Source organism: Podarcis pityusensis, assembly GCF_964106645.2.
Source record: "Podarcis pityusensis genome assembly, chromosome: 1".
In the NCBI taxonomy this organism is placed as follows: Eukaryota; Metazoa; Chordata; class Lepidosauria; order Squamata; family Lacertidae; genus Podarcis; species Podarcis pityusensis.
The window spans coordinates 138,674,486-138,697,077 of NC_138028.1; the positions used below are offsets into that span (position 1 = coordinate 138,674,486).

The window sequence follows — 22,592 nt, forward strand, 5'->3', positions numbered from 1 at the left end:
ACCACCCTTGGCCAGGAAAGAAGGGGCGAGAGAATATCAATATCAGGAATAAGGGAGCAAGAGTGGAAAGAGACCAGCAGCGCCTCCTATTCACCAAGAGGCTGCTGCAGAGGCAGCATGGTGGGGGCCGCTGAGGTAGCGGCAGATCCGGCCTCCAAGGCGCATGCGGCAGCTGTTGCCGACACTACGGCAGCGGAGGCAGCAGCAGGTGAAACGTTCCTTGAAGGCCGGATCTGCCGCCCTGTGGACTCTGCTGCCTGAGGCAGTCACCTCATGGGTGGGCCAGCCCTGGGGAAGTGTACTGACTGAAAGGAAATGCACATTTTGCTGAGCTGCTGGGCAGCATAAGGCTGAGGAGCCGATCCTGAGGCACCTTAGGCCTGAACAACATTCACCAAACACCACCTTGCGGAGACAATCATACGATACCACGGCTGCAGCATTTCCTGCTGGTCAAGTACAAAAATTATTAGAGGAAACACGTGAAACTGCTGTATTTTAAGCACAGAAATCATTGAGCTTATGTATTGCTTTTAGGGAAGCCTGAGGGGAAAAGGAAACCCCAAATCAATAAATAGCAGTCAACTAACAGTGATACTGATGTAGAATATAATGTATCTATTTTCATCTGAGGAATGTAGGAGGGTAGGTCATGCACTGGACTTAGCTCTCGATTTTGAAACTTCCTTGTGAGTTTACTTGTTTGTAGCAAAGGTAAGTAGGAAGGCATTGTCCTTTCTCACCTGCACCATATATTTTATCCAGAGGCTATTGGGACAACTCTCTGTTTGCTAATAGCATTAGCATAACATTGGCATCATTGTCTTTTTAAGATAAAACAGTTTGAAAGCTGTGTTGGTCTTTTTACTGACGGAATCTATAGAGATATTTTTGTATAGGAAATAATAGATGTTCTTGATTGCTTAGGAAATTACACATCATTGTAAAGTAGCTGGACACCAAAAATAATACTTATGACTCATTTTTAGTTTGTCAATAACTCTTCTGGAGCTACTTTTCAGACTGTAAAATAGTAATCCACTTTTGTTTATTAGTATTTTGCTATCATATCCGCACAATATTTGACTTTATCTGTTCTGAACTTTCTATTTTAAATGGTTCACTGGGGTTCTGCTTTTATTTTTGTTGTGTTGTGTTTTTTCACTTTGGTCTATTGTTTGCAGTGTTTAGATATTATATAGATATAATAAACTTTCCCCAAAATTAAAAAATAATGAGTTTAATAACAAACAAAATAAAAAATATGTATCTTCATCAGCTTTCAGGCTTCCCATAGGCAACTGGTTGGCCACATAATACTTGACTAATCGGGCTCTTCTTATGTGCTTATCTTCTCTCGTGCCAATTTGAAAAATATAAATATTGGAAAAATATAGCAACTGAGGTTTTAAAGGAGCATTATGATTTGTAGGCTCCATTGGGTAGGTGTAACAGAACAGAAACTATCTGCATGAAAAGGCTGACAAGCAAAGAGCAAATTGGCCAGCATTCCATGGCAGTTGGGTCATGCTGGCTAGGTGTGATCAATGGCTCCTTTGCCAAGATCTTTTTCAACTGGCTCCTGCTGCATCAACACCAAGAAATAGGTAAGTGACAACATACTGTGAATTAAAGTGGCTGCCCCTCAATGCAGTTTAACCACCCTTGTACCCACAACATAAGGATGGATTTTTCTCTTTCAGCATCTATTTTAAGGTGTGGAGTGCTAATCCCTACTGGTTAAGGGTGAGAACCAAGATGGGTTCATTTTGATTGTGGATGAATTAGTCCAGGGAAAAATTATGAGATCACCATACATATGGTGAGTGGGTTGGAGAGAAAGAAGATTTGAAGTAGCATTTTCACCAGTTTGGTATACTTGAGAAGCAAATAAGAAAGACTTGGAAGAAAGGGGAGGGGTGTGGATTTACATTGGGGTATGTGAGGATAAAGCCCTTGTACCATGTGAAGACAGCTGATCCATTTAAGATCTGGTAAAGATGAAGATTAAGGGTTATATCCAACTATGTCATACTTGGCATTGATTTCTACTTAAATCAATGGATTTTAGTTAGTCATGTCATGATGTGATATCAGTTCACCTGGTTTTAAATGAGATCTTCATTTATTGATTCAAGGACAGTCCACGGCAACTAAATGCAACACGTGCCACATCACTTGCATGCACATATTTTACAATGGATAGGAAAAGAAATTCTGCCTTAGCCACAATGGGCCCAAACAGTTGGAGAAAGTATTGAATTTTGGAACTGCACAGGTGCAGTCAGTACTGTGACTCACAAAAGATAAATATATTACAGCTCCCTCCCTCCCTTTGTGTGTGAGGGGTGGGGGGTGCTTCCACATTACACATTTAGTGTGGAATTGTTGCACTTTGTTCACTCACCATTTACTGGGCAGCTATATGGTGCCATCATCAAATTGTTGACCACCTGTGCTTTCCTTGTGTTCTTGTCATCTGTTGTGAAAGAACAGCATTGTGGCACAAAACCGGCAGATATCAAATGCCCTAGCTCTACTCTTTGGTCTTTTAAACCAGGTGTGTTTTTGAAGTGTGCTGTGATGTATTGTCAAGTGTCAAATGTTATTTTTAGGGGATTCCTCAAAGCCCCAGAGCACTTTCTTACTTCCAAGTCTGCCTAGAAGATTCCTAATCTCCGAAAGATTTAGGGATCCCTCTCACCACAGGCTTTAGCTCTGTTAATAATCTTATTCTCTTTTGCTGGTGTGCCATTGGGCTTTTTCACCCAGAACTGCCCAAACCTCCTTCTTTGCACTCTTTAGTCCTTTTAGCTCTTTCGTGTCCTTTTAGCTATTTATAGGTGTTTCCTGAATTATGCACCTCCCTGGGTTCTATCCCAAATGCCCGCTTGTTTTCTTCTCCCACCTCCTTCCACTGTTTTTGTGCCATCTCCACTCCCTGCCACTATCATCACTTTGCCACACCTGCACTTTAACCTTTCCAGTGAGTGTCATTTTATCTCTGTATTCTTGTTTTCTAGCAATTAATGCTAGATGGGATTTTTAAACAAACACGTTTGTGAAATACTGTGTAGAAGTAATAATTATTTTTTAAAATATATTGTTTTCAAGAAACAAAACCCTGACCTTCTGGTCACGACCACTGTTGCAGCACTGTTTGTTTGCCCCTAAAAGTCTTTCTAACATTTTAAAGTGTTTGGCACTCTAAAGGCAAGTATTTACTCATTGTTGTTAAATAATGACATCATTGGTTCTTCTTTTCTTAAAATGATTGATTTTTAAAAATGGGATGGGAAATAGTACGCTCAGAGAATTTTAACTTTCCCATCCATATAGCCATGTTATACCCACAAGTGCAACAGAACAAGGCATTGTGAAAAAGTACTATACTTGAAGAGTGTGGAAAGTCACTTGTAATTCTGGTTGCAGCTTACAGAACAACAATGTCTGGGTACTGCTAGGAGCCAGCTGTCTCTTAATACCTGGATATCACACTCAGCTGAGTTGAAATATTAGATAAAAAAGGGAATGAGTGAAAAAAGAGACATGTAGGGCATAAATGGCTTGAGGCAGCACAATTTCCCCCATATCTAATGCTTCAAAACCAAGACAATTCAGAAGAGCTTCAGTGCTGAATACACCACCACTTGAAACAGAGGGTTGCATTCCAAGTTACTCATACTTGGAGCTGAGTCATTGAAATTAGGAACATTGGCACCTGCCTTATACCAAGCCAGAGCAATGGTCCATCTAGCCCACTGTTATCCACTGCTAGCACATTTGCAAAGCTAAGCAGGGTTTGGTATGGTTTCAGATTGGATGGGGGGACCATGTGTTGAGATTTCTGCATTAGAGGGGGTTGGACTAGATGACCCTTCCAACTCTACCATTCTTTGATTCTATGATTCTACGCAAACTGGTAGTGGCTGTCTAGGGTTTCAGGCAGGAGTCTTTTCCCAGCCCCACCTGGAAACACTAGGGATCAAACTCAATACCTTCCAACGTGCAAAGCAGATGCTACAGTCTTTCCCCTAATTTAGCTACAGTAATACCTCTGGTTACGAACTGTCCTCCTTACGCACGTTTCGGGTTATGAGCTCTGCTAACCCGGAAGTAGATGCTCCTGGTTGCAAACTTTGCCTCGAGATGCGAGAAGTCGCGTGCCGGAGGTGCACACGCAGCGGGAGGCCCCATTAGTGAAAGCGAGCCTCAGGTTAAGAACAGTTTCGAGTTGAGAACGGACCTCTGGAATGAATTAAGTACCAGAGGTACCACTGTATTGGACTAACTTAGGTGCATTTATTTCAATGGGTTTACTCTGAGTAGAACTTAGTTGGATACAATCCAGAATCAGTTGATTTATTCTGCTTTCGTCAGATCACATCTGGAATACTGTGTCCAGTTCTTGGTGCCATAAATGTGGACTCTCCTTTAGCGGAGGTTGGATGGCCATCTGTCATGTATGATCTAGTTCAGATTCCCGCATTGCAGGGGGTTGGACTAGATGACCTTTGGAGTTCCTTCCAACTCTACAGTTCTATGGTTCTATGATTCTACCACCTCAGACATGACTGAGAACCCTCTGACAGACATCATTCTGAGTGCCCCTTAACAGCTAGCACAGCACTTATCTTGGCACAGAGGTTCTGGCAACTGTCCCAATTTCAGGCAGCTACACTGGATCCACTCCAGGAAGTACGTACGCAATCTCTTTGAAAATACCAATAATGCACATCCAGCTTTAATCCAAGTACATGACATGGAAGGTTATTTGTATAAATCAGCAGCAGAGCTGAAGTATAGTGATCTGAGCTCAACAACTGCAGAAGAGCAAATGCCCAGGACATTTTTAACCTCAGCCAGAGCAGTTGAGGTTCTAAACCAGGGTGATCCAAATAGCAGCGCTCAAAATAAAGTGAGGCTAGTTAATAATATAGAATCATAGAACTGAAGAGCAAGAAGAGACCCTGAGGGTCATCTAGTCCATCCCCCTGCAATGCAGGAATCTCAACTAAAGCAGCCAACCTCTAACCTCCAGTGAAGGAGAGTCCACAGTTATGTGCTCCTAAACTGGTTCAGTCATCTTCTTTTATTTCTGCCAGAATAATTGAGCTTTTGTGAAATTTGCTCCAGAGAAGTGGTGAAGGGAGAAACTATGTAATATAGTAAGAAACTGTGAATATATGCACGAGGTAAGTGTATATGGGGTGGTTTATCTGAGCAGAGATCTTGAAAATGTGGCACATAGCTGCACAGGGCACAGAAACAATGATCCTCATCACCAAAGTATTTTCAGACATTCTCTTCGATTCTACAGCTCATGGAACACCAATAGCCAACACGTCAGACTGCACAAGGCTCCAATGTACACAGAGTCACACCAATCTACACATGAAACCATTCCCTCCTTCCCGTTTCTCTGAGAGAAAACACTGCTGAACACATACAGGCAATGGGATTTATCCATTGCAAGTAGAATATTCCCTGAAGGAGAAAAGAACAGGGCAGCCTTTATTTACCTGAGTTCCTTGTGTGTACTGAAGGAGTGATTCTTAGAAAATAACAATCCTACAGCCTGTTTTCTTCAGTTTTATATACAGCTTCAGACCAGGCCAAAGGAAGAGCTCTCCTTCCACTTAGCATGCTATTCCTCAGATCTGATAGATCTCTGATGTGTGCTGAGGAAACAATATAAGCTAAGTACTACTTCAACCTTCGGGCCTGAGATGGAAAAAAATCCAGTTGAATTATTTTCTGAGCAATCCCCAGGTAGCCCACAGGGCCTGCCAGTCAACCAGGGGTGGGCCAGTTTTAGGGGTTTGGGTTTTTTACCTCCTGGTCACTTGTCAGAAAACTGTGTGTAAAAGCCATACTTTTGGATTGGTTGCCAGGTTTTATTTTAGTTTTCTGTAAAACTGTCATGGTTTGAGAAAAAAATCACCAGCAGGAATTTTACTTGCTGCATAAATCCATTCAAATACAGTAAACAGCCCATATCACTGAGCTCAGCCCAGGATGGCATTTCACAAGCTATGAGAGTAAGAGACTGCAGGTACTCTGCAGCGCTCTCTTTCTCTCTTTCCATACAGACAAGCACAAATTATACTGAGCCCAGTGTGGCAGGATGGGTGGCACTGGACTGGTAGGGGCCGTTATGAAGTTTCTTCATTCACCTGCTTCCATGCACAGGTTCTTCATTCCATACTGGAAGCACACGCTGAGCCCACTCTATGTGCCAGCTCCAGCCACAGCCAGTCAACAGAAAGGGTTTGCTACATGGTCTGCTCCTGAGGGCGTCCACCAGGCTCTTTCCCCAGCCGGACCCAGGCTTATAGGTAGAATGGTAACAGAAACAAGATAGACTGCACTCTTCCGGGGGAGACCTTTCCTGGGCCAGCAGGCAGCTCAGATAAAATGTTGCTGCTTCTGATCTTATAGTGGGGCTTGGGTATGGTGCAACCAGCCCCAGCCCCAAGCCCAACAGACAGAAGCTCACACCAGCAGAAATATCCCCCACCAACAAAAGTCCATTTGCCTGCCAAAAAGGCAGCCTGGCAGGCAGATTAGGACCTGACAGGCATAACCTTTAAAAGGGATGGGGCATGTCATAGGCTGCTGGATCACATCCGCCAAAGCCTGCTTGGAACCTGATCGTGCCACACAAGAACACGACACACACAATGGATTGATATCCATCTGGGAAAATCAAGCCAGCTGCTAGGAGTCAAGGCCCCTTTGGCCCCCTCAGTAAAATATTTGAGGGGGCTGCCCCCCCAATTGATGGACACAGACATTCAAATGGTGTATGTGACCACATCTTGTGATCCATTCCCATATGTACAATGGGCCTCCCCCCCCCCCATATTTTATTCAAGTTGGCACCCCGACCACCACGTGTGTTTAGCACCAGGTTATATGGGCTGGAGTGGGTTTGTTATCCCACTGTAACTGCATAGTCCTCTACTCTTGTAAACTCAGAAATAAGGCTGTGACTCCCTGGTAAGCAGGGCCATGTTATTTCGCACCTCCCAAAAGAACCCAAAATTTGCTAACTTCAATTTTCCAAAAAAAGATGTCTTGTAGAAAAAATGAAAAGCACAAAACACTGGAACTGCTAACTGTAGTTTAAATGGCAAGAATACAACAATATTTGATTAGTACAAAATCTTGGATTGTCTACCAAAGAAAACCTTTTAGCACACAAACCATTTTTAATAATCTTGTGAAGTGCCATGTTAGAATTTAAGTCTCTTAAATATCTCAAGTCAAAATCTCACTGTGGGCGTCATTTCCTTGGTCATGTTCAGCTGATATAGTGGCCAAGCCCCCGCTCGCGCCCTCCCCAATTCTGCCATCACTTTGCAGACAGGGCCCAGCATTTGACCCAGGGCAGCGGGCTGAGCCCCGGGAAAGGAGGCCTCATCTGCTCGGGTGAAGCCTGGTGGGCTTCGCTGGGGCCTCAGGCTTCCGAGCCAGGGGCGGGGAGGCGGGCGGGAGCCGGGAGGCTTCAGGGCCTGCGACCAACCACCTCAGCCTCCCCAGCGAAGCCCCAAACAGAGCAGCTGCGCGCCTGATGCGCTCCTTCGCAGCCTTCGGATGCCGCGCTGCCAGCTTTCGTTTCCGCGGCGCCTGTCGCTTTAAGAGGCCGGATCGGGGCGGCGGAGACGCGCGGGCTTTGGCGCGGCGATTGGGCGGCGTCGCAGGAAGGGGCCGGAGAGGCGCTCGGGCGCTGGGCTGTCGTCTCCGGGCGGGCGCAGGGTGAGAGCGGGCTCCCGGCGGGAGGGCAGCGCTGCCTCCGAGCCCCCCCACTCCTGCTCTCCTGCTGCACCGGGCCGCGGCGGCCTTCTTGCTGCGCAGAGCGCTTTCCAGAGCGGTGCCCAAGGCTCGTCCGCCCCCGCCGCCGCCGCGGTCTCCCTGCGCATAGATCTAGACATACATGTGTGTCGCTTTGTGTCTTTCTGTCTTTCCCGGCAGGTTTGCTGGTTGCCACCATGGCCCAGAGGGCCTTCCCGAATCCTTTCGCAGACTACGACAAATCCTTGGCCACGGGATACTTTGACTCTGCGGGGAGGGTGAGTTTTGGTGGTGCTTTAAAGCTTTTTACAGTACTCTGTGGCGGGGAAACAAGGTGGAAGAAGTGGTTTGTGTGATGCTTGAGAGAGTCATAGAATTGTAAAGTTGGAAGGGACCCCAAGGGTCTTCTAGTCCAGCCCCCTGCAATGTAGGAGGATCTTGCCCAACGCTGTGCCCACTGAGCTATTTGCAACACTTCGATTCAGGATTAGTTATAGTCGACCTGATCTAATCCTGAAGCCTCTTTTGTTGTCTTATTTTGAATACTGCCCCCTCAGATAGTAATTTCTAACCACCTCACTTTTTGTTTCATCAACAGAGTCACAAGGTGCTTGGTTTCTAACTAGAAATGGAAACCTGCTAGTTTACCTTCCAGAACCATCTGCCCTGTCCTCAGGGCCGACCCACGCGTGAAGCAAGATGAGGTGACTGCCTTGGGTGGCAGGACCCACAAGGGCTGCAGATCCAGCCTCCCGGGAATGCCTGCTGGTGCTGCGGCTGCTGCCATGGCGCCTTGGAGGCTGGCTCTTCTGCCCCCTGGCGAATAGGAGGAGCTGCTTGTCTCCCCCCACCCTCGTTCCCAGGGTAGATTTTCACTCCCCTCTTCTTCCTTGTCGTTGGGAAGGGGTGCGATTTTCTGGTTTTCCTCAGGTGCCATCATGTCTTGAGCTGGCCCTGCCTGTCTACCACCGCCATTCGGTTCCTCTCTCAAAAGTACCGGTGCTGATCACTCCATTACGGATCCACTAGTGAGGGGGAAATGTGTGTCCCTTAGGGACTGGCAGGCAAGAGTTTTCAAGCTGCTAGGAGGTTTTGCACATCAAGAAGAAAGGCTCTGTCAGATGCATGAGTTAAGCTCAAAAGACCTCTTTGGCTAATGAAGCTAAATCTTAGCCTTGGCTCCTGGATCAGAGAAATGGTGTGCTTTAATAGTTCTAAAGGGGTGAAATTAATAAAGATGCAAAGGCATCGGGGGGAAAGAAACTAGGTTACCTGCTGAGTCTCAACATTGAGGATTGGAGCCACTGACTTGATTGCTCTTTAAAGACTAGGAGTGGTGGGTTTGAACTATTCCTCCTGCCCCGTAAGTATGTCGGCATGTGCCAACCTGTATGTGTGCACGTGTTTGCTTACAACGAAAAGGAGGAGTCAAAGGGAAAGTTCTGGTTTCTCAGTGAAGTGTTCAAAGCCCCTTTATCTAAGCCAGGCTTCCTCAACCTCCAAATGTTTTTGGCCTACAACTCCCATGACCCCTAGCTAGCAGCGCCAGTGGTCAGGGATGCTGGGAACTGTAGTCTCAAAACATCTGGCCGAGGATGAGGAAGCCTGATCTAAGCCAAGCTGGTTTTATTCTCGTTTTAGAAGAAGCCACCATACAATTTCAGTGGAAAGGTCATCTAATCATTTAGCTTCACACTAAGCATTAATCTTGAGAATGAAGAGGCCTGCCTGCATATATTGCTTATTCCTTAATGAATTTGAGATTAGGAACATGGTTTCCATTTTACTACAACTGCTGAAAAGCTAAGATGAAAAGAATGAATTACCTTCAGAGAAGGGTGTGGCATGAGAACTTGTCCAATAAACTAGAAATTGTAATTGTTCCGTCACTGCCCCTGGGCATGACACTCTGCATCACCGTTTCAAATTTCCCATAGAGGGGGAAAAATTGCTATAGGATTTTTGGCCAGGGTAGTGAATGTTTATAACATCACTTGGGAAAAAATGTGCTTTGCTGAGTGCCTGTGATGTTCATGAATCCGAACGTAAAGAGAATAATATATTTGTTTTTACAGCATTGCTCTACTGTTCAGAATGGCACTTCTTCCTTTTTAATATCATATCTCTCAAAATAATAACTTTTAGGACATTCTGTTGTCACAACAGTGAGGTAGTCTATATTATGATATTATCAGGATTATTGCAAACAAATGCAATGTAATGCAAGCATTTATTTTTAGGCCTTTTGTGCATGGACCAGCCATTAATTTGAAATCCATACTAGCTGAATTTGAGGCTGCTTACAGGTTGCCTGCATATGATCCCTAATAAAAGTCCTGTTCAAACCACACACACACACAAACATAGTGCATACTTTCTCCTGTGTCAGTAACGCCTTCCAACTGATGGCATTATGCAGGACTTGCTGAGACTGCTCAGTGGTTGCATCATAAGTTTAGTGCTTGGGGTGGGGGGCGGGGACTGTTAAACTGAATGGACTCGCCAAAGATTTTTGGAAGTGTTAGCTCGGGTCTCTAGCAGGCAGGAGCTACAGCAGTGACCCATCCAATCTTCAAATTTCTCATCAGTATTATTTAATTGACACCACTTCACTTTCGCCTTTGGCAACAGATACATAGATGCTTCAGTGGGGAAGGGCTGAGAGGATCACTCCATTGGGACAGATTGTTCTTAAGGAGTTTTACCATGGCCTGCAAAGTCATTCTGCAAAATTCTGCAAAGTCAGGATTTATTTCTATTTTGTTAAAGCGAAAAGGAATGAACAAAACGTTATGGTTCGAGTAGTAAACTTCTGCAGCTCGACAAACCACAGCAAAAGAATAATAATAATATCTTGATTAATGCTTGCCTTATTCAAAAGTGAAATCATTACTTAGCACATTTTCAGAAAGTATGATTAAAAGCAGAATAACTGAGTACAGATGTTCAAAAAATTGTGATATGAATGTGATGGGTCAGCTGTGTTTCACCACATATCTGCTCTTATAAAACAGGGGAATCTTTGTCTCAAAAACTACATGTGGGTGAGTGGAGATGAATTCTCCCCTGCCGTGCCTCCTCCAACTCCCATCACTTCAAGCACTCCCTGCCCCCCCAACCTGCCTCCAGTGCCAGAACTGAACCAAACTGGGAGCCATGTGGGAGAAAGATCAGCCATCCTCTTCCACAAGTATAAAGTAGAGCCCTCCCACTCCCAGCTTTATATGTGGAAAAAGAAAAAGGAACAAACTGCCCCATCATATCTAGTTTGGCCATAGCGACTAATCTTTCAGGAGTTCCTTTCTGTGTTAAGTTCAGCAGTGTGGAAACTCCATCATTGCTGTTTCCTGGAAGTTGGAGATTCCCGTGTTCCTAAGCAGTGAAGGAAGGAGCCACATTGTAGTGGCAATAAAGTCAAGGTTTGAAGACGCCCCAGAACCTTGGCCATTGCTTACTTGGCATGTAAACGCCACCATACATGGGGTTCTCGTCTTTCAAAGTTTTGCAGTGTAGCAATCACTTTCCAGGGCCCCGAGAATCAGAACCATTAGACACAGCAGCACAGAGACGTCATTTTTTGCTACAGTGAACATTTAAAGTGTGCAGGGGAGGCACATGTCCTGATACAGTTAGGGAAATGCAGTGGACTTGGCATAGGGCTTGGCTGACGCCCCCTGGCACCCTTGACTATGCTTACGACAGCAAACACTGGTGTATCTATCCCACAATGTCCCGCGCAGCAACTTAACTTGCAGTAGATATGTGGCAAGTCAGCGCAGACCGTCAAACAGCATTGTAATGTACTATTCCCATACTTTTTTGTCAAACTGCAGTCAACTAGCAGAATCTACTGTTTAGAATTTGAGTAGGCTAGAGGGTCCCCTGAGGGTATAGCACAGCAGTGCTATAGCCTAAAGGTAATAAAGGCATGGATAACCAGGTTACCGTTGGGGGAGAGAATATGGCTTTCAATATTTATGTCTGGGTTCTTAATCATAGTTATTTGGACAAAAGCTTCATTGAAATCAGTGGGGCTTTACTCCCAAGTGAATGAGTTTAGGTATGGAGTGATCGTGAGTAGGGCTTTTCTCGGTCTCTCTCTAATTATTGCTGCCTGAATAATAAGCTCTTTATTTTCTCGAGGTTGCTGAAAGAGATCCAGCTTTCTTTAAAAAGTGCTGAGCGCTTTAAAACACTTATCCCGCTATGCTGTTTTGCTGCAACTTGATAAGCCTCAGTGTGTCTGCTGAGACATAACAACAGTATTTCTCTTAACACTCACAGCTGACTCCTGAGTTCACTCAGCACCTGAACAATAAGATCAGGGAGCTTCTGCAGCAGATGGAAAGGGGCCTGAAGTCTGCGGACCCCAGGGACTGCACTGGCTACACCGGTTGGGCAGGTAGGATGGTGGCACCTGAAAATGTGTGAATGAAATACATTTGCCACTCAGAGAAAAACGTGATATCAGGCCAAAGAGCAGCTGAGGGACACATCCTGCAGGGTAAGAAACTCAGATTTATAAGGTAATTGCCATATAAAACTATAAAACTATGTTACGGTCGCCACAACAGAATGTCTAGGTGCCATCCCCCCCCCCCATTTATTTCTGTTTTTCATTTCATTTCTATACAGAGAGGGGGGAAAGTATTTGATCCCCTGTTGGAGATCAAATACTTTCCCCCTCACTGTACTTCTATGTGCAGAGTGGCTTTCTTACCCTCAGGAAACTCTGCCTAGGATTGCAGCTCAAGCATGCATCTTTTGTTGCGAAGGTTTTTAAGCCAATAACTGTTAGGAAACAAATCACATTTAATCTGCAGGGCAGGGTTCACACACACCAACAGCCCATGGCTTAATAAAGCACAACTTTATAAAACCTGGCTTAGCTTTGTGTGAATCATAGAATCATAGAGTTGGAAGAGACCACAAGGGCCATCGAGTCCAACCCCCTGCCAAGCAGGAAACACCATCAGAGCACTCCTGACATATGGTTGTCAAGCCTCTGCTTAAAGACCTCCAAAGAAGGAGACTCCACCACACTCCTTGGCAGCAAATTCCACTGTCGAACAGCTCTTACTGTCAGGAAGTTCTTCCTAATGTTTAGGTGGAATCTTCTTTCTTGTAGTTTGGATCCATTGCTCCGTGTCCGCTTCTCTGGAGCAGCAGAAAACAACCTTTCTCCCTCCTCTATGTGACATCCTTTTATATATTTGAACATGGCTATCATATCACCCCTTAACCTCCTCTTCTCCAGGCTAAACATGCCCAGCTCTCTTAGCCGTTCCTCATAAGGCATCGTTTCCAGGCCTTTGACCATTTTGGTTGCCCTCCTCTGGACACGTTCCAGTTTGTCAATGTCCTTCTTGAACTGTGGTGCCCAGAACTGGACACAGTACTCCAGGTGTCTTGGTTTGGCCTTGTAACAAAAAGTCTCAGATTGGCCTTCATATCAAGGTGCTAATAAAGCCTAGGAATTGGAGCTATTGCACAGTTAAAAAGATAACTCAGTACATGCAAATTTATGCAGCTATAATTGGTTAATTGGCTATGTATTTGGGAGAGTTGTTTGTTCACAGAGCATTTGGACATCTCTTATGATATCATGACCACATTTTGCCTAGATGGTTCTCGAGATTCACAAGCCTTTTTTTTTTTTTTTTTTTTTTTTTTTTTTTTTTGCCTATGAATACAGTTGGATGCCATTTTGAATCAAGATGGTGGACTGAACCTTTTCAAACTGCCCTTCCGGGTTGGCACCATCGGCAATGGCGGAATTCCTCTGATCGGGAGGAATTTGCCCCGTGGGAAATTGGATCTGGCCGCCACGGCGAAGGCGGAGACCCGCAAAAAATCACAGGCGGGAGAAGCCTGTGAACGTGGGATTCGGCGGGCACCCTTTGCGCCTCCCCCACTCGCGGGGAAACCCGGTTTCGGGGGTCCGGAGTGAGTGGCGCGGTGCTTCGAATCGTCTGCTTCTTCCACGGAGCGAAGCCGCATAGCTGTTGCCGGAGAGCACTGACTTTTTCCTGTGGACAATTTGACTCTAAAGTAATTACCCATGAGTAGAGCTGAAGCGGGAGAATTGGATTTTTAAACGTATAATTTGGTATCGTAACGGGGAGGTTCAACACAGGAAGTCCGCCTTCCCCTTTTGTAAATAGACTGAAGCAATGAGGCTGCAAGCTGAAGTCTTGGAAAGCCTTTTGTAAAAGAAGACATCCCCACCGGTAAAGAACATTTAACCCCCCCTTGGAGGCAGGAGAAGAGGGGGAGAAGTTGTGGACTGAGTATGCCTGCAGGAGAGAGTGAAGAGAGCTAGAATTCCGCCGCTCTGACCCTGGAAACGGGCTGCTAGCAGGACTGACGTCCTTTGGATGTTCATTGACAGCGCTTAGAACGTTCATTGACAGCTAGCTAAATAAGAGAAATACATTGTTTCTACTGTCTCCGGCTGTTTCTAAAAAGGAGTAAAGTAACTGAAAATGGAAACTAACTTTGGATTGTTTGAACTGTGTTTAAAAAAGGACATTACTGATTAATACAAAATAACATAAATAGAAACTGTTTCCCCCTAGTGGAAGCCTTTGAAACTGATTGCTTTACAAGAGTTGGGCTGGGGGAATTTCCAGCTGCAAGATAAAAAACTGTGAGACTCTGGGACTGACCTTGAATCTTTTAAGTGTTATGGCAAATGGAAAGGAAAAAACAGATCAGCCAACTGCTGAAAAAACATTAAGGTCTGGGAAGATTTGGCAGCAACCCAGGAGAGGTTCAACACCAGGCCCCTCTGCTTCCTCTGCTGCGGCTTCTGCATCAGTGCAACCAAAATCAAGAGGAATGTTGTCAGAAGAGGTTTTAGCGGTTGCATTAGGTAAGATAAACGATTCATTGGAACAGCTTAATAAGAAAGTGGATGTTGCAACGGAAAGCATAAACAATCTGGGACTAAAGGTGAATACCAATACAGAAGCTATCCAGAAATTGATACAGGAATCTACTCTGATATGGCAGACTGCAGAGGAAGCCAGGGAGAAAGCTGTTGCTGCTGAATGTAAAGTAACACAACTGGAGAGAGAGAGAGTCCCAGCCTACAGAGGCAACTTGATGAACATAAGTTGACGCTTGCTATGATTGAACTTAAAGAAAAACAGACGAATCTGAGGATTAGAGCCCTACCTGAACTGGAAAAGGAAAGCTTGATAGACTTTCTTACACAGGAATTTGCTGACTTTTGGGATTTGGACTTGGGTCAAGAAGAGTTTAAAATTGTGAGGGCCTTCAGACTTGGAAGAGGAGGGAAAAAAGAGAAGAATAGAATAAGAGATTGCATGATCACCCTTCGAACTAAAGAAGAGAGAGATAGAATTCTAGGTTGGCACTACCAGAAGAACTTAGAAGTACAACAGTCAAGAGTGGAAATTTTTAAAGACGTCCCGAAATATCTTTTGGATCTTAGGCCCAACTACGGAGATATTGTTGCCCTGTTGAGAAGGAATAAAATCATCTTTAGGTGGGAGTTTCCCCAAGGTCTATCTTTCAGTTTCAAAGGAAGGAAAATAAAAATAAGATCAGTAGAAGATAAAGTGAAGTTTTTGTTCAAATACAAAGAAGATCTGCAGAAGGGACTTGGAAAAGAGCCAAGAGCATCGGATAGAAGATCACCAAATAGGGGAATATTGGATATATCAACATTATCCTTTGGATTGGATCCCTCAGAGAACGTGTTACCATTACCACCAACAGAAGAAGAGCAAGCATTGGGTGCAGTTGAAGGAACATCAGCGTAATTACATGATAGATGGTTGTCACCAATGGAAGCGAAGGCACAGAAAAAACTCAATATGGAGGCCAAATGGCCGAAATATTGGGAAATTCTGGAACAAGATGGAGAGAGACTAAAATTGCAGAGTTTTGAAAAATTAAAAAATAAAGTGCGAGATTGGCTCCATTATTACCAAATAATGGAGGCATACAATCTGGACAAAAAAGTTGGTTTCCAGGTGGAAAAATCAAAATTGGAAACAGAACTGTTAGATCCAAAAATCAAGAATTTGTCAAGAATGTATAACTTGCTGTTGAAATGGAATACTCAGGATGAAACGGTGAAATCACCTATGATTAAATGGGCACAAGATGTTGGACATAATATAATGATGGCTGACTGGGAACAGTTATGGACCACAGGTGTGAAATTCACGGCATGTAATGCCTTAAGAGAAAATTTAATGAAAATGATTTATAGGTGGTACATGACACCAGTCAAGCTTGCAAAAATTTACCATTTGCCCGACAATAAATGTTGGAAATGTAATGAGACTGAAGGTACATTCTTTCACCTTTGGTGGACATGCCCAAAGATTAAGACATTCCGGGAGATGATCTATAACGAAATGAAAAAGGTATTTAAATATACCTTTTTGAAGAAACCAGAGGCCTTTCTCCTGGGCATGGTTGGCCAATTGGTGCCAAAGAAGGATAGAACTTTTTTTATGTATGCAACAACAGCAGCAAGAATACTCATCGTGAAGTATTGGAAGACACAAGATTTACCCCCCCCCCCGGGAAGAATGGCAGATAAAGCTGATGGACTATATGGAATTGGCAGAAATGACTGGCAGAATCCGAGACCAGGGAGAAGAATTGGTGGAAGAAGACTGGAAAAAGTTTAAAGACTATTTACAGAAATATTGTAAAATTAATGAATGTTAGAAAAATGTTGGGATGAAATTATATGGCTTTATTAGAAATGTTATAAGGAAATAAGTATAAATAGATTAATAGAGTATTAAAGGAAAAATAAGGTTAGAATGTGTTAAGATAATTATAGGATAGAAAACAGAGGAAGATGGAAAGGAATTGCTGAAACAATTAACAGAAGTGGAATACAAAAAGGGAGGTGTGAGGACGTCGTGGAAATAAGTGAATGAAAGATAAGATATTGAAATTGTTTGATTTATTTTAAACTGTTTTTGTTTTGTTAGTTTAATGTGTCAATGTTATGTAGTGTTTTTGTATTGTATTGTATTGTTTTTGTAGTGTTTAAATCGTTGGAAAAGCAATAAATATTAATTTAAACAAAACAAACTGCCCTGATTTTACTCACTGGTTTCAAAACTATATCATTTTTTGGGGGTGGGGGATGTGTCTTAGGATTCCTGAGCAATGCTGACTACAAGGCTGCTAGTTATAAATAAAAGCGTAGTTGGGGGAGATTTGTAAATATATGTACTAATTTTTTTCTTTTAAAAACAGTCATCTGCCAGGCATTTTTAAAAATCTGGTTGTTGTTTTTTAATCAATTAAACTGATCAGTAGACAAAAATGTGCAGCCTTCTAGTTTATTGTGGTTTAGTGTGAATCTGGTCTAGTGTTGGGACATGGTGTCCGATCACTCCAACTTTGCTCCTCCTCCTGTGAGCAGTTGAGTTGGCTTCTTGTGATGTATGAATTCAGGATTGTGATTTGTTGATAGCTAATAAGCCAAGGTCCATAAGTCAACGGCAAACCTTGATTTAGGGCTGGGTAGGAACCTTGACTTGGCAGAAACAAACCACGATCCTGCCTTGACGTCTTTTGAAACTGAGCTTAATTGCAGCTTCCTGGATTATTATTCCATGTCTTATCATGAGAAGCAAATGTGCGATTGGGGAGGCATTTATTTACTGTGGAATTGTTAAACTTTCTGCAGGCATCAATTGTAGTGGGAGAAGTGGCTTTCCCACCAGAGAGGCAGAATTGAACTTGAATGGGGCAGAGAAGTGTCTCAACGCTGCTGCTGCTGCTGCTGCTGCTGCTGCTGCTTGATTCTCTGCTTGTGAATTCTAAACTCACAGGTTTGCCTAACATGTTTGGAATTGAGAGTGAGTCTCTGAAGGATTTCCTCTGGGTCACAGCCAGGAAACTGGAATGTGTTGCTGTTCCAGGGCTTGCCTGCTCTCCACACACCCCACCCAATCCTATTTTTGTTAATTTATTCAGTGTGGTTTCAGGTTATAAGAAATTAATCGGGCCAAGGCAACAGCATTCCATCTTAATTGCTTTTGTGGGAAAGGCTTGTTGAGCATCTCCTCATGTAGATAATCTCCTGGCAATCCGAAATCAATTGGCGCTTGTGTGGCAGCTAATAAGAGATGTTGGGAAGGAATGGTCATGGCTCTTTTCCTCACAATTCCTCCTCTATAAAAGGGAACTGGCTGAGACATGGTGGCAGTGATTTGGCATATGCTGGCGCTGGGCTTCGGAAGCATGTTTTCCTCTGATTGAGTCTTGTCATTAGGCTGCTACCCGGTGCCACCAGGCATCTATTTCCCCCTTTCTTTCACAGATACGGTTTCTGTTACCATCCTTTCAGTGGATGGATGTTCCTTAGCCTCTTCTGGGATCCTATCCCACAGTGGTGTGGCGTGAATTTTTTGTAGGGAACAGTTAGGGCCAGAGGCACCGGCATGTGAGGGCGATGTGTTGCACATGTGAGCATCACGCCTCCTTCCCTAAGCTGGGCAGATGCTTCCTGGGCTTTGGGAAGGAGGCACCAGGCTTTTAATACTCTAATTTACCAGGAACATTTAGGAGACTAGCCAAGTCACCCTAGTCCACTGATCACACGCTACTGCTCTCCCATCCTCTGATGGATGGTAGAGGCACCGATCAGGTATTCCTCCCTGCTCCCAAGTCCCAGCATGCACTGCATGTGTTGGAAAAGAGCAGTTGACAGACCAAAGGTGGATGGGAGCAACTTGCATCACCTGGTCTGTGCTGAGGGCCTTGGCTTTCTGCCTTCAGCCCCTTAACTGGCACAGCAGAAGGTGGTGCTGTTATAGAGTGTTGTGGGAATGATTTTCACCTGTTAAAGCGCCTGGCTTACACACTATATTTGACACACAAAAGTAGGACCATCTTGCCACATGAGACGCTGCTTGTTTAGAATATTGGCTAGAAAGCTTCCTCCCCAACAGGTAGGGAAAACTGGACCAGTAAATTCATTTATTGTTTTGTGCCTTTGTCCTTTGATGCTAATTTCCCATGCTCTTCCCCTTCATCTCATATCTTGCCTTGATACAGATGCTTGAAATACCTGAAATTTAAAAGCGTGTTGACTATGGTACAAAATTGTTGTTTTAGAAAGGATTGTGTCTGATCCTTGCATTTCATTGGCAGCAGCATACTTTCTGTGAAGATCAGGAATTAGTTCTTGAATCCAATATTGGACTGGATCACTTTTTATCTGTAAAGCAACAAACTGAACAGCTACTTAAAGCAATCTAAATATTTACATGCCAAGTTGTTTCTTATGCAGTGTCTGCTGCCAAAATAAGATTGCAGGTGGCAAATCCTATTTGCATCTTAAATGAAAATCTGTTTGGTGTCTTATTTAAGTGGATATCTTTATCCGCAGCACAACTTCTTTTGGCATAATATTAAATTATGGTTGTATTGTTTTGGTATTGAGTTATTTTGTACATTCCTTTTGTATTTGTTATGTTTTGGTTTAAAAGCTTTTTATTAAAACAACTATACACAAAAAAGGATGTCACAGTTGGGCAAATCCTTTTGTGAAGCTCTTACTGTGTGGAAACATCTAGTGGAGTTCCTTCTGCATGTTACGTTCCATGCCAGTGTTTGACAGGGAGTCTGGCCTGTTTAAGTACAAGAGAGGGGCATGTTCAGAGGAAGTGTAACCCCATCAAGAGCAGGCGAACTCCCATCCATCTGGTCTAGTGAACTGCCCACTAACAGTGCCTCAGTCTTATCTGGACTGAGCTTCAGTTTGTTGGCTCTTGTTCAGTCCATTACCGAGGCAAGACAAAGGTCCACCACATCCACTTCCTCACCTGCAGATGAGACAGAGAGCTGTGTGTTATCAGCATATTACTGACACCATACTCCAAAACTCCAGATGACCCCACTCAGCAGTTTCATGTAGGTGTTAAACAGCACAGGGGATAAAATTGAACCCCAAGAAACCCACCTTGCAGGTTCCTTGGGGCCGAAGAGCACTCCCCACACAAGTAGGACTGGAACCACCACAGAGCAGAGCCATCCACCTCCCACTTGGACAGCTGCTCCAGAAGGATACCATGGTTGAAGGTATCGAAAGCAACTGAGAGGCCATGGAGAATTAACAGGGACACATTTCCCGTCTCTCTCCTGATAGAGGTCATTATGCAGGGCAACCAAAGCAGTTTCTGTGCTAAAACTGGTCCTAAACCCCAATTGAAATGGATCTTGAAAATCAGTTTCCTCCAAGGGTACCTGGATCTGGTCCATAACCACCTGCTCAAGAAGCTTGCCCAAGAAGGGAAGATTAGCAACTGGCTGGTAGTTACTTGGATTTTTTGAATCCAGGGAGGGTTTCTTGAGGAGTGGTTTTATCACTGCCTCCTTCAAGCAGCCAGAGACCATCCCCTCTCATAGACAGGCATTAATTGCCTCCCTGGCTCAGCCAGCTGTTCCCTCCCTGTTAGCTTTTGTCAGCCAAGAAGAGCAAGCATCCAAAACACAAGTGGTTGACCTGACTGATCCAAGCACCTTGTCCACATCCTCAAGCCTCACTAACTGATATAAAGATCAGCAGAGCATTATTAGCCAAGAAAAATTTTAAGAGTCCAGAGGGGCAGCTCCAACGTTTCTAGGCAAGGAAGTTATTGTCGCCAGTTCCCCCAGTCTTTAAAAGATGAGGAATTGCAATGACATTATCGCCAGGTCTTCCTTTAGGCGCAAGAAAAAAGTACTGACCGTTGAGATACTTTCCTCAGTGGCAATTTTGTGCTGCCAGGGCAAGCAACTACTCAGCTGTAGGTGAACCTTCTGTCTGTCAAGGACTCAGTGCTGCAGTGTTTTGCTTTACCAAACTCTAGAAAGGTGGCTGGCTGCCTGCCAGCATAAGGTTTTCCCTTCTTAAAAACAGCTTCAGGTGCACACCTTTGCAGACATGACTGATAGTAGCATACATCTGAGCTGCCCTCATTGGAAATACTAACACTGAAACTGCCTACAGAGCGGACAAGGTTATTAACTTTAGCAAGAAATGGAAATTTGCCCTTAATATACATGCTGAATTGAATTGTCTGTGGTGTGAAGCTTTGGAGATTACCCATGCAAAATGAGAAAATGATCTAAATTTAAAACGATCCCCTGTATATTGAAAGGTAATTTTGAAGGCTGTTCTTCTTTTTCCTTTTTCTTTTTTGCACTGAAATCTGAAGACATTGGCTCTATTAATTTAGGCTTAAATACAGAGACCTGTGTCATCTTAAAAATGGTTAATGAGATGGAAAGCACGCTGCTAGGGATAAAATGAGAATTCTGGAGTTGATGCAAGCCGCTGGCTCTTACTGGATTCACTGAGGGTGGTTCACTGTATGTTCAGCTCATGATTAAACCACACTGGTCCAAGCACTGCTTGAATTTGTTTTTAGATTTCTGCATTACTATTTAAATACCATATTTTTTGCTCTATAAGACTCACTTTTTCCCTCCTAAAAAGGGGAAATGTGTGTGGGTCTTATGGAGTGAATGCAGGCTGCGCAGCTATCCCAGAAGCCAGAACAGCAAGAGGGATTGCTGCTTTCACTGCGCAGCAATCCCTCTTGCTGTTCTGGCTTCTGAGATTCAGAATATTTTTTTTCTTGTTTTCCTCCTCCAAAAACTAGATGCGTCTTGTGGTCTGGTGCATCTTATAGAGCGAAAAATACGGTAACTAAAGGAGCCTAGCTTATTTGGGGCCTTAGCAGCTCCTCCTTCTCCAGTATGGCTGCTGTCAAAAGAGGATTGTTGCTTGGACACCCTCAGAAATACTGCCTTGTTAACTATTTCCATTTATAATGTATATAGCACTTTCATAATTGCTTTGTGCCTAATAAGAAAACTAAGTGCTTATGAAGCATTCTAAGGGTATTCAAAGACCTTCCAGTATGTTAATCTTACTGTAATCCTTACAACAGTCCTGTACATTGGATATGTTCATGTGTGATGCCGACATCGTTAAAACAAGCGCAGTTTAGTAAGCCAACAACAAACCTCAGCTTCAGATCGAGATTTGCTTGCAATAGGCAAACCACAATTAAGCAACTAGGCAGAGTTCATACATAACGCTGAGCCATGGTATAATGAACTATAGTTTAGCATTATGTGTGAACCAGGCCATGGTGAGTTCCTGGAAGAAGTAATGCTTGAACTGTAGGCTTCCTGATTCAGCTCAGTCTTTGTCCACTTTACCAAACCAGCTCTTTTTACAGTCCTGTTCCTCCTTATCCTTGCCACAGTCTTATGAGCTAGTCTTTTGATGGTGGTTTCTTGCCCTATAGTGCAGAACTGGAGCTAGAAATGTGACTTGATGAAGCTGAAGTTTGAAACTGATGGGAAGCTTCAAAAGTGTGTGTGGTGATGGTGCAGGAGACTGAGGTTCCAGTTCAAAGTAGAAAAGTGGTTGTGTCTAAAGTAATGTTCTGAGAACCTCAGCAATTGTCAGTTTCCACAAAAACTACATGCACAAGGAATGTCAGAAATGAAACAGCTGTAGGCATTACACCAGGGAATTACCACAAAATGCATATCTATTTCTCCATTTTTATTTTATTTTTTTGAAAGACACGGCAGCAAATGTTTACAGTCTCACTGGACAAGACTTGCATTCACCTAAATGCATTTCTGTATTTCCAGACACTCTGGATAAATCTGCAATTGTCAGCATGCCCACGTGGGTGTCAACAATTGCTGCATTTCTGATCTGCACCAGCGCATAATTGCTGAAATAGATATTAAAATGTTACACAACATCAGAGTTAACTTGG

At 43.8% G+C, this 22,592-nt stretch overlaps 1 protein-coding gene across 3 annotated transcripts in view; it reads left to right on the forward strand.

Annotated features, from left to right (window-relative positions):
- Window positions 1-1,464: 1,464 nt before the first annotated feature.
- The window catches only part of LANCL1 (LanC like glutathione S-transferase 1), a 37,742-nt gene continuing 16,614 nt past the window's right edge, over window positions 1,465-22,592 (forward strand). Inside the window, exons 1-3 of one of the 3 annotated variants that reach the window (XM_081018025.1) lie at window positions 1,465-1,607; window positions 7,978-8,075; window positions 12,082-12,199. In XM_081018025.1, the coding sequence (XP_080874151.1) occupies window positions 1,472-1,607; window positions 7,978-8,075; window positions 12,082-12,199 (352 nt within the window). In that variant the 5' untranslated portion in view covers window positions 1,465-1,471. Of the gene's footprint in view, window positions 1,608-4,569; window positions 4,699-7,977; window positions 8,076-12,081; window positions 12,200-22,592 lie in introns of those variants that run through there. The other 2 variants (XM_081018023.1, XM_081018024.1) reach the window with 2 other exon arrangements.